The sequence below is a fragment of the Electrophorus electricus genome, chromosome 19, assembly GCF_041902795.1.
Source record: "Electrophorus electricus isolate QZ-2024a chromosome 19, ASM4190279v1, whole genome shotgun sequence".
NCBI classification, from domain to species: Eukaryota; Metazoa; Chordata; class Actinopteri; order Gymnotiformes; family Gymnotidae; genus Electrophorus; species Electrophorus electricus.
Window position 1 is genome coordinate 2,040,102 of NC_137515.1, and position 16,006 is coordinate 2,056,107.

Consider the following 16,006-nt stretch of genomic DNA (forward strand, 5'->3'; position numbering starts at 1 on the left):
AATAATTTTACAGTACTTCTGCATAATGAATTCCTGAAAAATACTATCATCCCAAAAGGTAGTGTAAAAGGTAGTGTAAGTTTGCAAGAATAGTCTAAGAGGTAAACTAGCAGGGAATGTAATGTATTCTCATGTAATGTGTAGGATTCTGGCTTGGACCAAGGCACAGAGCATCACATACAGCTAAGAGACACTAGACCAATAAGAAAGATCATGTGATTTAGAATATGCTGAGATAAACAATGTGGAGTTGCTGGATGCAAGAATAATCAAAGAACCATGCAGTGAATATATCTACTCAACCACTATAGCAAGTAAAATAAAGGCAATGTGAGAATATCAGTGGATAAAAATCACTCTAAACCAATGAACTATTACCAATCAACATGTCCCACATCAATGGATTGGATTTCTTGACCAGGAGCAAATATTTCTCTGCCATAGATCTTGGAAGTGGGTATTACCAAATTGCTATAACAGTTGAGGAGAAGATGACACCTCCCCCAGACCCCCCAGTTGAGTGTATGAGTGTGTGCTACAGGAGATGACTGGGGCTCTTGAGACATTTCAAAAGCTCAAATCAGGTATCTTCTCCAAGTCATTGTCTAACGTGACAAAATAATAGTACTTGGAAAAACTTTAGGGGAGCTTGAGGAACATCTCCTAAAAGTTCTGAATCTACCTGAAAATCTTAATTGACAAATACCAGTGTTGTCAGGTCAAGTCTATTGGACATGCGTCACAGGCATGCATTTCCACTGACTTTGAAAAGGTGTCAGCAGTAACACACTGGAAACAACCTACTGATCTTAGGTCTTGGATATCAATTTTCTATTTCTGTATGTACCGTCACAGATTTGCAAATTATTTTGCAATAACCAGACCATTCACAGAGCTCACTAAGGGTTATTCACCAACACAGAAAGAAAGAGGTAAAGTACTACAAAGTGAGATTGTAGTATATAGATGCATCATATACTGATGCATTTCCCAAAAGCATTAACTGCTTTATCCACACACTGGTGCTAGCCTTCACATGCCAGCAGATGGAACAGAAATAGGCTGGGAGCTGGCCATAATCCATAGGATTTAACTACAAGTACTTTAGTGCTTTTGAACAGGGCTCCCTTGTCCACCAACTAGAGTTTTTGGTATTTATATGTCCAGATTAAGATCAATTCCATGATTATTTATTTAGAGCCTGGTTTACAGTCAGAACACACAATAACCCACTTAGATTCTCACCACAGCTAAAATCAATGCCTCTGGTCACTACTGGCTGCCAGCTCTTGCTCCTGTGTCTTGTATATTCAGTATCGGTCACATAATGTCACCACTGACAGATATGAAAATTGAATAGCTCTGTAAATGAAATGGACCCTGCCATTGGACCAGTATAACAAAAAGTGGGAACTGGATCATTCTGATATTGCACTCTTGGGATGAGAAAGTGCCAAGTTAATAATTAAAGATAAATTGCAACGTTTATCTGCTAGGGAGGTCCCAGCTAGTTTTTCCGGAGACCCTCAATCAAAACGACACAGTCGTCCTCTTGTCAATGCTTACAATGCATGAACTTAGCACACAAGCCAGCTTGTACATTTGTACAACTATATCAAAAAGGATGCCACTGTTAGTCCTTGTATTAACTCGTGTTCAGTGGAGAAACTTGCTAACCATCTGGATGTTTGCCTTGGCACTTCTCTGGATGGAGAGGGTGATTTCAATTACCTACAATACATTTCCAAAGTGAAACAGTCCCTGAATTGGGCTTATCAGCTTGCATCAAAAGCAACTACCAAGAATCATCAGAAAAACAAGGCATACAATGACTAAAGAGTTAGGACCACTGGAGGGTGGAACTGGAGTGCTCATGTGCAACACTGTCTTAAGGGGCATAAAGATGCATTACCTACCCAAGTAGCATGTCAAGCCAGAGAGAGGTACTGGAGTGGTAAAGACCATAAAGATGATATTTTGTCTACTGAGTATTTGATATGAATGCCTGAGCTCTCCACAAACAGAACTGTGGCACTTAGACCTGTATAAGAGAATTGTCCACAGGCAGACACTGTGGAATAAACCTAAGCTTCAGACTTTGTCACTAATGGGCAAGGCGGTGAGACTTTTGAGCCTGAAGCTGAGTTATAGCTTCTTTGTTTAGTCTCAGATGACTTGCACTCATAACTGGGAGAAATGTCAGGATGGCAAGAGCATACTGCCACGGTTAACGAGAATGGCTTACATTTCAGCAATGGTGAGTTGAGCTTGTTGTTTCGGGACTATTATCTCAACAATAAAGACTATTTTGACCATTTTTAGAGTTCAGACTGTTTATTGACTATTATCAGTCAGGCTTCAGTACAGCGTAGTTTTATCATAGCTCCACATGCAGCCTGTAACACACAGAACAATACCGAACCCGCCCTTTGACATCATCAACAGGTTTAACACTACAGTTTACATTACACCACAGGGCGTAGCTCCTGTACAGGATGTAGTTCCTGTAGAGGATGCAGAAGCCACACCTCCACTTCTTGTAGAGGATGCAGAAGCCACACCTCCACTTCTTTCTGTGGCAGACGCAGAACTAGAAGGGAGAGATAGCCCTGATTCTGGTATTTTAGTGGAGGACGCTGGACTTTCTGATTACTGTGCTGTTTATCCAGACAAGAAAGGAGACTAATCATTCATCTATGCTATAATAAACCTGGGAAACCATCTGACTATAATCCAAAATGTTAATTTCATTCAACTCACTGAGGACTGTAGGAGTTGAGATACAAACCCTCAGTAGTTTGCTCAGTGTGCTTAGCTAAACTAAATTAAAGCCTTTACCACTTAAAGGCCCAGACACACTAGAGAAAATTTGTTAGAAAGTGTAACATCTAACAAGCTATTACTTATTTAGAAATGGGAGGGTGTAGCACTGTGTGACTTTATGAATTTAGTTAGTGAACTGTAGTTCACAATAATCTCTTATAATACATTTTATACTTGTATAGCTCTTGGAGAAAAAGGTTTACATGATGGGATAGATCTTGTAGTGCAGATATGGTGTGAATAAAGTGAGGGGAGGGGCAAATGAGATTGAGGAAGAAGAGAGTGTGAAGAAGGAGGGTGTAGTGCAGCAGGAGTGACAGGAGTGTGCAGTTATGGTGAAAATGTTTATTTAACCACTGTCAACATGAGGTTTAATGAGTCTGAAGGTCTGTACGGAATGTTTCATTTATGATTTGTAGAAAAGTGCTTGTGCTTACAGCTGCAAAGAGTTGGACTTGTTCGGTTTATGCTAACGTGCACTGTTTAAGCCGTTTTGCATACGACTCTGTGTAGCCTACCGTTTCACTTAAATTGAGGAAACAAGCTATTGCCCTACATCTTGAAGATTTACATGTGAATGACATAATGCTCGGAGTTGCCTAGTGGCTCCGAGTTCTTCAGGCTTAAAGGGGTTTGATCAACACAGTCATGCACATTGAATACATAGTCATATTTCACATGAGAAGAGTTTGCTGCTAGATCTCAGTTACTTACAAAAGAAGCACCTTTACAGTTTTTTTCCTGTTCATTCAGAGTGAAGTGCCCAGTTTAGTTTATTGCTATTATATATTTTTTAATTGCTTAATAAATTTAAAAATTGTGACAATTTAAGAGATGGGCCTACGGTAAACTAATGAGAAGTTTCATTAACAAACAAAGTTAAAGCAAGCTTTTCATGAATTAAAATCAAAACTACAGTTTAGTATTAATTATTCAAAGTAAAATATAGTAGGTTTCTGTTATATATTATTTTGCAGATTTTTTTATGTATATCTGTGTATTTTTCTGCTGAAATGTGAAAACCAGCTACTATGTTGGGTTTAAATGGAAAACTAACATATTGGTGAGATTTAGTAAAGAATTTGTTTTAAATTAGTTTTGACTGAGATTACTTATTGTTATTTCAATGATTGTTCTAGTCCATACAGCAAAGGGGAACAGAAGAGAATTTAGCACTCTTAACTGGTTGTAGAGGTTATAATCTCTTAAAATAAAAATATATCAAACTCGTCAAAGAACATCAAACCCCATGCACATTTGGAGTGTTATTTTTTTCAACAATGAAATTTAATTTTGTGTCTTGAATGGCAATATTCCTTAGCCTTAACAAATATCGATCATTAACCCAGCATTGTGGGGTCCAAATTGTTAATTTGGCTAACAATAAACAGAGTTAATGGAGCCGGTTCATAAGTGCTAACTGTCCCTCCCTCCCACCCTTTTGAGGTTCTTCTCATTACCCAAGACAGAATTTTAGGGTGAAGCATTCCATTACATGCATCTTCACACTTCACAGATAACCACAGAGCACCGGTTCTTCTACAGTATCTAAGTGCTACCCGTTTAGTGCCGAGCCTCACACGAATGGGCTGTAATCTGGGCACTTGTGAGGATGGGGTTTCGAGCTCCATGCACCATCATGTTTACTGCTGATAAGGGTAAAATTTACGACCACACTAAAACCACAGACACCTACAGCCATGCTCTTAGAACTGGGCCACTTGCTCTGCACAGAAAATACATAGATTTTCTGTAGAATAGTAACATTAAACACACAATTACTTTTACAGCAGTTTTAACCTAAGGAGACAAACTGACAGAAAAGCAAAATTTGTTTTTCCAGGCTTCTAGTACTACAGATAATTGTCTTATTGTATGTAATACACTGTAAGATATACTGCTGCTTTGTGTATTTTATTGAGTTAAGCAGATTGCAGCAACTATGGTGTCAGGGACCATTACTATAATTGCCTTATGGTAATCTATGTCAGCATATTAGTGATGTTTCGTTAATTAGTCTGAGTACTAAAATAAGAAGTGAAAATGAAGCAGTTTAGCTGCAATAACTATCAATAATAAGTCCATTTGGACAAGGGGCTGTGTCAGTGGGAGTGACTTCAAATTCATGATGGCAGCAATCGCGTTCACCCTAACAGGCGATCAGGCAGTGTGTGTTGGATTCTGTGAAACAGCAAGTGAATTTCCATTACTGAGGGGATGTCTCATCTGGCAAAATCAGTGTTTCTCATGCAGTCAAGGCACTGGGCTGCAGGTGATTACATTAGCCACAAACAGCTCTGAAGGTGAGCTTTTTGTTAGTTCTTAAATACACCCTTGGGCATATAGGACTTTTCTGTCTTATCTCCATAGTGAAAGGCAATGAAGACAATGATTTATCTTTTTTTTTTTTAAGCTTTGAGCCCCAGTGCCTAATCTTGCTTCATATACCAAGGCCATAACTCACAAGGACATAAGGTAATTAAAGTAGGCATGTACCTGGCAATTCTGGTAATGACTAGATAATTGGAATTTGGAGAACTGTCATGATGTTTGATAAAGTCTCAACTACAGTGAAATGTGGTTTGGGGTGGCTATCCTGGCGAAGATATAAAGATAGATGCCAAACGAAAGGCTACTTAGTGCTGACACTCTGTGGAATCCTGCCATAGACAGGATGGAGATAACCTTATCTGATACAATACAGACACTGTAGGGTCACTCATGAACAAAAGGGCTGAGAGGAAAGTCTAAGAACTTTGTCCGCTTTCAGCATTCTGCATTTGTGTTCATGCCATTTCTGCACATTGCTGCCTGTCATGACTGCATTACCCAGTTGATTTAGTTAATTAACTGTACCTGATGACTTGAGCTAATTAAAGAACTGAGGCAACTGGAACAAAATCTTAGGGAGGACTTTTATTGGGGAGGTTAAATAACATTGCATTCATTTGAGATGGATATCAATAAAAACATTTTTTTAAAAACTAAGATGGGTTTTTGTTTTTTTTTACGCCAAAGAATTGTAACCAACAGAAAATAATTTTTCTCCACATGTACAAATGAAATTAGTTGTCCATAAATGCTTGTAGTTTTTATTATGAAACTGTTAAGGACCCTGAAAATAAAATTGTCAAAGCCTGAAAAATAACTTTGATCACTATTTAGAGGGCATCTCATCTCAGGATTCAGTCTTCTCTCGCTCTTTCTCACTCTCAATCATCTCTTGTTGTCCCATGGTGTCTGGTTTTACAGTTTGTGCAGATAATGATCTGATAACAGTGTGATAACAGTCTGATAACAGTGTGATAACAGTCTGAAAATAGTCTAAGCATCTAAGTGACAGCATGAGAGTAGAAAAGCTAATGATGGCGATCCATCATTCAGCACTTGGTGCTAAAATCCCCTTGTAACTTTTAATAGTGCTTTTTGAGAAAACTCTGGAAACAGAGAGAACCCCAAAAGACAAGTGCTGTAAGCCACCTTCAGTAGCCAAAATGTATTAAACAGTCTAACCTTCTAGTTGAGGCACAGTAAAGTATAGTAGTAATTGTGGCTATGGAAACAATAATAATTCAAAACATGAGGCAGAAGACAGCACACGTCTGGATGTGGGATTGTTTTGTACAATTCATTAAGCAAATCCTTTGGAACGTCATTAAACAGACAGACTTAGGAGTGGAACAGGATGCAGACATTGGTTTCGCCATTCGGACCGCATGATGGGCAGTGATGTGTCCAGGGGAAAGGAACCAGGATTTCTTCCCCGTGTGTGGACACTGGTCACGTTAGGTGACTACTGATGCAACCCACACCACTGAAAATAAAAAATATGTGTAGCAAATGCGTAACTAGCCTCCAGTCCATCTGAGCATGAACTTATTGACACATGATTCGCAGCAGGAACGTTTAAGCTCTGACTGAAAAAAAAAAAGCCCAGGAGCTATCTCTGACTTGTACAATGAAATATTTTCTGCACTGAAGTTGCACCGAAACTGTGCAGACAGCCTGGGCTGGGTTTCTGATGCTCCAGATCCAAGCAGAGTGCTCTTTCATCCACTGTGTCTTTTGAGCAGACGCACCTTGAAGTAAAACAGAGGTGCCGCCTTCCTTTCCAGCAAGCGATTCTGTTAAACAATGTTATACAATTAGGCTAAATGTCGCAATAAGTAGCGCACGCCTGTTCACTCGCAGCACGCAATCCAGGTATGACGTGGACACGGTGAAAATAATCAGCCAATCAGCTTTCACGTTTCAACTCGGAGAGTCCCGCTGGGACAAGCTCAGCACCCTTACTAGGATTAGCATTATAGGAGCAGATAAAAATGTAAAGCACGAGAACAATGCGTCTGCAGCTTTCCATATTGAGTCATGTGTTGTTCATCATTATTGCTCAACATTAAAACATTATGAGAAGGACATCGTGTCACACCCTTTAATTATAGCAGTTCTTCTGTGAGCATTTTCCATTCTTGTGTGTTCTGTATTCTTGTCATTTGTGTTCTTGCCTTGGCGATGCAAATCGAGTAAACAGCTACTGCAGAAAGTGAGGTCCCAAAAAGCCGAGATGCTCTCCATCATTCTCTCTCATGCTACACACATACAGTGTTCTGTTAGCAACGTTAATTGAAACTGTCCATCAAACTGAAATGCAAGCAGTTCATTTCCAGTTTAGATAAACTAATATTCCTTGGTAAGCGCAAAAGCAATTACCTATGCATTCAAAACATACAGAGGTCTCATTTTTAGTGAAGCGTATGATGTATGTTATCCTCTCTATGAGTGCAATACATATGCACAACCTCTTTTTGGCTAAAAACTGGCACGCTATTTATAATTCAGTGCTAGTTTAGATTATCATAAACTTACAAGTTAAGACTCATGGGACAGGCCTGGCCTGTGGGTGGTAAAGCTCATGTCTTGGGGTTGGATTGATGGCTTTGAAACTTCTAACACTTCTTGATCAAAGGAATTGTTTGTTTATTTATTTATTTTGCACTTAATTTCGCTGTCCATCACAATAAATTCCTTTATGGAGAATCACATGATCTGCTGTGGACGCAATTTTAAAAAGAATAAATACAGGACATCAAAGGCATGGTACATAATAACAACCTACTACAAGGCCACCATCTTTCTTTTAAGCCCATTAATGGCCTGATTTGCTCGAGACATAATTTTCATGTCCAGTTGTTTCATCTGCATTCTGCTACAGAGATGTTCCACAGCTCTTTGGTTAGCGTCTTATCTGCACCTGTGATGTGCCCAACATTTTTCATATGATGAAATCTTCTTGTTCTAAATAAAATCTGACAGGAGTCTGTTTAAAATGCATAATGAATCCTCAGTCATTATGGGCCCCTGAATGTGCAAGTTGGGGTGGGGGTGGGGGATAGTGGTGGATTTACATGAAGATCATTTGCAGAGTGCATGTTGTAATTGCCTCTTCCAAAAGCTAGCCTCTATCAGGAATACAAGCATTGCTCTTCAGCCATACAGTCAACGTAGCCAAAGCTGGTGAAGGATTACATGTAACAAGTAACTCCAGCATGCAACTCCTACACGTTACAAGTAACTTCAACACGTAACGTTAGGGTGGAAAGATGTGCTAAAGTAAGTTAAAGATCAAAGGTTTCAGTAACATTATGTGGACTGCATCTTAGTCTGCATCTTGTGATTGCACCTACGCTGACAATACCAATGGCAGCAAAGCTTCCTCAGCACTTTCAGACAATGAAAAATAAGGCCCTTAATAGACTCACTAATTGGTTTCTAGGGCAGATGAATATATCTCAGACAAACGAGATGACAGAAAAGAGTTTCTCTGCGAAAGTCATTCACTTTGCAAGTTTACACGCGGGTCTGAGAAAACAACAAATGGCCCAGCCCAACATGGATGAGCACCCAGGGAGCCTTTTGACATGCAGCGGAATGTCTAACAAATTCCCCCTTCACTGGGGAGAAGGGCGCAAAGGGTCCCCTTTGACCCAGTTTGGCAGTTGGTCTGTCTTCCTTGCTGGGTTGTCCCAGGAGAAAGCACTGGAGAGTGAAATGGAATACAAGCACTGAATTCCACGCAGCTTTGGAGGTGTGTGGGGGGGGTGGGGAGGGGAGCTATAGGTGGGACAGTCAAACTGAACTCCCATGACTCTTTGTTCCTTGTCTAGCACATTTCTGAATTTCCTAAATAACTTACTGTTCAACTGGAAGTCAAACAAAATTTCATTAAACACCTTAACAGGAGGGCTGGGCGATTGATTCTCTTGTAACGATTAAATTGACAGGACTGCAATTAAAATATTTCATGTGGAAGGAGCGTTTTATCATGCTGTACCTTAATCAAATATCTGTTTAATCATTCAGGCATATCTGCATAATCAAGAAATTCTTGAAACAGAAATATAAACAGAGATATACTGGATATTTTGCTCTTTTTGTGCACGGACCGATTGTGGGTTTTCTTAGAACTGAATGTAAGTTTCCCTTTGCCCTCTATGGTCTCTCTCTTTTTCACATTCATAATTTGACTGACATAATATGCTTGCTAGCCAGCTCAAGTTCACAGCTTGCCTAGAACAGACAGATTCACAGCCGTTCATTCACGCAAGAGAACATAGCTAATGATGAGAGCAATTTTCCACTAGATTTTTAAAAGTAAGAAATTAGCATATCCCATGTGATTTTGTGTGTGTGTGTGTATATATATATATATATATATATATATATATAAGCTGTGCAAGCAAACAGGTTCCTTCATTAGCTGTGCAAGCAAGTTCTTCTGAAATATTCTTCACACACACACACACACACACATTATATATATATATATATATATATATATATTAAAGAATATATAGTAATAGAAATATAGAAATATATAAAACTATATATATAAATAAAGAACTGAATTATACTCCATGAATTAAACCCCATGAAATTAATGTTGTGTTCTCAAAATCTGTTTTCTAATATAAAAAAGATCCACCTCTTTCAGAATGTCAGAAGCACTTTGCTTGCACAGCTGATGAAGGACCTCTGTCCGAAACATCCCATTTCTCTGGAAACCTTGTGTACTTCACTACATTTTGCAATCTCTACATGTTTTGATAGACTACACTGCTGTTACCTGTTTGTGTGTGTCTATACACACACACACACACACACACACACACACACACACACACACACACATCAATATAACGGATATTACATAGACAGGCACAAACAGAATATGGACATTGATTAGGTTTTATTAGCCTTCTGGGTAATTTGGTTACAAGCACTTAGTGATTAGTGTTACCAGTTACCAGCCTGCTCACTGTGAGATTATTGACTGGTGTACACTGCATGAAACCTGATATTTGTGCTGCTTTGTAGGCTATGAAAATTGTGTGGCAAAAAGATACACTGGGAATAATTCCTTGATATGGTTTACAAGTTCAAGTCATTAATCATTTTATACTTTATGATCTTATGCTTTTTTAAACCATGCAGTTTGAACTCAGTTAATACAATTTAAAGCTCAGTTATATTTTTCTCTATAAATATAGTCTTCTATCCTTGTTTTAGCATAATGTAACATACACTGCCTGGCCAAAAAAAAGGTCACACACTTAAATATTTCATTGGACCACCTTTAGCTTTGATTATGGCACACATTCACTGTGGCATTGTTTCCACAAGCTTCTGCAATGGCACAACATTTATTTCTGTCCAGAGTTGCATTAATTTTTCCCCAAGATCTTGTATTGATGCGAGATTTGGACCACTGCACAAAGTCTTCTCCAGCACATCCCAAAGTTTCTCAATGGGGTTCAGATCTGGACTCTGTGATGGCCAATCCATGTGTGAAAATTATGCTCTCTGAACCACTTTTTCACAATTTGAGCCCGATGAATCCTGGCATTGTCATCTTGGAATATGCCTGTGCCATCAGGGAAGAAAAAATCCATTGATGGAATAATCTGGTCATTCGATATATTCAAGTAGTCAGCTGATCTCATTCTTTGGGCACATATTGTTGCTGAACTTAGAGCTGACCAACTGCAGCAACCACAGATCATAGCACTGCCCCCACAGGCTTGTACGGTAGGCACTAGGCATGATGGGTACATCACTTCAGCCGCCTCTCTTCTTACCCTGATGCACCCATCACTCTTGAACAGGGTAAATCTGGACTCATCAGACCACATGACCTTCTTCCATTGCTCCAGAGTCCAATCTTTATGAAGCCGTTTTTGCTGGTTAGCCTCACTGACAAGTGGTTTTCTTAAGGCACACAGCTGTTTAGTCCCAATCCCTTGAGTTCCCGTTTTGCATTGTATGTGTGGAAATGCTCTTATTTTCACTATTAAACATATCCCTGAGTTCTACTGTTGTTTTTCTATGATTTGATTTCTCCACACGTTTAAGTGATCGCCCGTCACTATTATTCAAGATTTTTTTCCAACCACATTCATCCCTCGAAGATGATGTTTCCGCACTGCCCTTCCACTTTTCAATAATGCATTGGACAGTTCTTAACCCAATTTTAGTAGTTTCAGCAATCTCCTTAGATGTTTTTTTCTGCTTGATGCATGCCAATAATTTGACCCTTCTGAAACAGATTAACATCTTTTCCACGACCACAGGATGTGTCTTTCAACATGGTTGTTTAACAAATGAGAAGCTTATCACTGCATCAGTTTGGGTTAAATAACTGGTTGCCAGCTGAAACAATCACCCATGCAGTAATTAACCAATGGGAGGCTCTTCCCTATTTGCTTAGTTAAATCCAGGCAGTGACCTTTTTTTTGGTGAGGCAGTGTACATTATAGATTGTTCATGTCTGTGCATGTGTCTGTGTGAATCTTACTCTATAAGACAACAGTTAGTCTCCCCAGAGCAAACCTTATATGTAGACTTTAATGTATGTAGAATAAAATATCAAACAAGTTCCTAATTATTTATAATGTGGCTTTACATTGGCAGCTAAGGAAATATTTTCCCTGGTGCAGTATATACCGTGACACAGAATCCGTGCAGATGATGAATTCTCTTCCCAGTATCACCTATCAGTGGTGACAGGTGTGGAAGATGAATGTGTCCAGCTTTTGGTGTCTTTTGAGGAATCTGGCCTTGAGAACAAACAGGGGCCATGAGTCACTGACAGGTGCAGCGTGACTGTGGGCCAATTTTCATCTTAAATACTGCACCACTTATTAATAAATGTAGATTCATGTGTGCCAGCTTCATGGTCAGGGGGATGGTTTGGAGGAGGCTGGCCCCCACTGACACTATTGTGTAACCTTGACTCCACAACATTCCCATTCCCGGTTTGGCTTTCCAATCACATAGTTTCACAAATGACAGCAAAGAAGATGCATGAGGGCGATATATTCTCCCCTCTCTCCTCCTGTTTCTTTATCCAAGCTTTTTGAGATGCACCACAGTCATGAATCATAATGGAATTTGCGCTTTGCAGTGAATTACACAAGCGTTTGCAACAAATTGATCTTATTTGAGTTTATGTACCTCTCCATAGAAACAACAGGCTCATTGAAAAACAATTAATTGTGATGGGTCTTGCCTCGGACTGCATAAGCACCCTGTTTTTGGGACACACATCTAATTTCCATATGAGTTAATCTTATATGAATCTCCCGTGGCTAATAACAGCACAGCGCAAATTGCCTGAGCAAATGGACACACGCAAACACAAAAAACGAACAAAGGCGAAAGCTCGTGTTTAGTAGAACTATCTCTTCCCACAGCACCTTAAGGTAGCCAAAAAACGACAGCTAAAAGATGAAACGAAGACCTCTTCACTTTTACACTTGTCCACTGTTCCCACAGTGTAATGGATTCGATTACTTGCTTTTTGTAACCCGTGCCAGTATAGGAAGCTTCACAATTACTTCACAATCACAAACACCGGGCCTCTCCTGTGCTTCGCCATGACTAACTTTTATCATAACACATGCTCATGGAAGATACTGAGGCAGACCATAAGCTCCCATACAGTCATGATTAAATTGAGCACTTGACTGCCTCTAGTCGGCTTTTGGCAGCGATAAACGCCCAGAAAGTGATGATAACAAGAGGCGTGAAAGTAAGTCCTCCCAAGATCTGATAGGCCGTCCTTAAATTCTGATAGGCTGAATGGAGAAGTGCAAAAAGCGAGACAAGCTCAGCACAGATACCACTTTAAATATATCCGTGTCTGTTTCTCACTAAAAAAGTGGGCCATCGGTAATATTAAGAAGAACGATTGGTGTCACACCGCTGTTTATTTGCATAAACATTTGCTGGGTCTCCCAAAGACAGGAAAATATATGAAGATTAAATAGCACTCTGTAACGCCACATTTAAAAAATCGCCTGTAAATGTGGGATTTTAGTTATTCGTGTGTGGTCTGTGTGATGCCACGCGCCTGAACCTCAGCTGTTGCATCACTGGCATGTTTCCAGACACCTATGGGGTTATATATTGCTGAAGCAAATGATATTACCTGCAGGGACACTTTCCACTCCCATAAGGTTGAGGGTTGCCCTCAAAGTCAATATAGCAGCAGCAGCAGCAGCTCAGATCAAACCCATAACCTTAGGAATGACATGTAATGTGGCCAGTTGGGTGTTATTGCCATGTGACACGAAGTAGGTCCTCCCGTGGTTCCATTTCTGGAACCTTCTTAAACTACGATGGATGGCGAGTCACCTGGCACAAACAGTAAACAGCAAATGTTAAGCTCCAGCTGTGAACTTCGGCTCAGCTGGCATGAGCTCAGCCTCTTTAATGGGCCTTCGGGAGGACCCACCAGTATATAGCATTGCTTTGATTTGCTGTCCTGCTTTCTGAGACTTTCCTCAGTCTCAAGCATCAGAATATCTGAGCTCCTCCAAAACCCCAGTGAAGTCACTTTCATTTTGGCCACTTTATTAAATGAAAGTTATTTACCTTTTTGACCATCTTGAGCTATTGCGCTTTTACTGTTTTTTTGTTTGGTTTTTTTTGGGGGGGGGGTTCAGTAAGAGCATCCCAGGCAGACAAAAATAAATAAATAAATAAATAAATAAATAATCAGGTTAACTTTTGTGAAAAACACTAAAATGAAAAAGGAGACTCTTGGAGGTCTCTCTACAGCATCCAAAGAGACTCGCTGAAGAGATAAGGGGCTTACAGATACTCAGTAAAAAATATCTCAGTTACGAGTCAAAGTCTCCAAAAAGCGTCATTAGGCACATTTGAATGTGTTGCTTTCTATTAACCTCAGGTGGGTAATATAAAAAATAAATCTCCCCTTTTTAAACTCAGCTAGGCGGATGCAGTTATCTCACTTTAAGAATCAATACTGGTAGTGAGCTGTACTGCATCTGAGACGCTGGCAGTGAACTGGAACTAAACAGTGGGATCTGGTCACTAATGCAGGCACAAAAGAGAGCATTTAATACGCTCTAAGAATACAGCGTAGGGAGTTCTCAAACATTTGTGCATATGCTGCGGACTGGTCAAAGCCCATATGTCAGAGACGTGAGGGCAAGTCATTAAAACGCGAGAGAATTAACTTGGATATAATAACGATGCGGAAGCTGCTAGAAAATGTACAAACGCGGTGCTTTTCTCCAACTGGCCTCTGTTGGCTGGGCTGAATCGGCACGACGCGAAAGATCGAATGACAATCAGGCAATTTGCACCCTTAGGACTTGGATTAGTCTGTTCATTCACCGACAGCGTCCCGTGTTGGTGCAGTTTTCTGTTTCCGAATCCTCGCTGTTTTGGGATCCTCCAGTTTTGTCATGCTTCGTTATCTATGACCATTTCTTTTAAACGATTCTTTAATCTTTCCCGTTCATATTGTTTGAGCTTTTTATAAACAGTCTTTGTCTCACCACAGTCAGGACCACAGTAAGATTCGCCTGACACCAGCCCATCCTGAAGCCCTGTAGTAGTACCGAACAAATACTTAACCGATTTAATCTATCATATGTCCACACATCTATTTAAACGTTTAGAATACAGGCAAACGTGCTGATCAAAACACTTTAAAGCAGTATTATGAAAATGCCCACATTATTGGATTCTATGATGCAGAGTGATTTGGGAAAAGGCGGCATTACTTGCACAGGGCAATTATTCTATACTGTCAGTTTCAAATATGCACCACTTTAACGAAATAATTCTCTAGTTTTGCCAAGAAAATAAAAACCGATTACAAGTTTACTCTGTTAAATTAGCAACAAAGTTTAAAAAAACAACTTAAGGTGTATTCTAATCAGCTCACGCATGTGGTTTTGTATCGTTTGAGCCGTGCACCTGCAACCATTCAGCACTCTCAAAATAAGGCTGAAACCAGCGTAATCTTACCTTGGCCGGCTGATGCGCATACCAACCCAAGAATCATGGACAGTCCTATAAGCAATCCACAATGATTTCTGAGCAGCATATCCATGTTTGCGCGCGGGATGCTGAAACAAGGCTGCCTTCTCTCCTCCGCCAACGTAATGAAGCGCGCTGTCTACCGTGCGTGTGCTCGGAGCGGCACTTTTACGCCATCCTACTGCCGAAAACATTTGAATACATTCTGCATGAGGTCCTCAGACACACCTACAGCCCAGCCTCTGTCTGAGCGCGCAGTCCGGTGAACATACGCCTAAATCTTTGGAGTTGGAATAACGTGGCCACGAGGTTGTTTTCCAGACGGATTAATTTTTTTCGCCGAGGGAAAACTGTTAGAACTGACAACACGGGCTTCGTTACCAAATAATTTATATCAGTATGTTGTCACTTTTTCCTTTGCCAATTAACGTTTAAGGTGGCTTTACTTTGAGAATGAACATTATTGTATTAAATAATATGACAAATGCAAATGCTGCCATGAAATCGGTTTTACGGTGCCATATTTTTTTCAAGGTTGCCGTTATTACTCTGCAGTTTATGCCAAGATATTAAAACATTACCAACATTAAAATTAAAAAGGGTCTAAGGTCACGGATTTGAATTAAATATATGACTATTAAAAACTTTATTAAACACTTCATAAATGTTCATAGTCATTCCACAGTGTTTATTGCTACTGATTTATTTAAAGGGTATTAATCTGTTCTGAAATACAGCCTACCTGTGGCTGTCTATAGAAGTGTTTATTATTTAGACCCAAAATATGTAGAGAGTTTCAGTAGGCAAGTAAATAAATGAATGAAGAGACTAC

At 39.7% G+C, this 16,006-nt stretch overlaps 1 protein-coding gene across 2 annotated transcripts in view; it reads right to left on the minus strand.

Moving 5' to 3' along the window:
- The window catches only part of cntnap3 (contactin associated protein family member 3), a 75,530-nt gene extending 60,140 nt beyond the window's left edge, over positions 1-15,390 (minus strand). For both annotated transcript variants that reach the window (XM_081702492.1, XM_027003516.3), the window contains exon 1: positions 15,163-15,390. In XM_081702492.1, coding sequence (XP_081558618.1) covers positions 15,163-15,247 — 85 coding nt within the window. In that variant the 5' untranslated portion in view covers positions 15,248-15,390. The remainder of the gene's footprint in view (positions 1-15,162) is intronic.
- Positions 15,391-16,006: the final 616 nt, after the last annotated feature.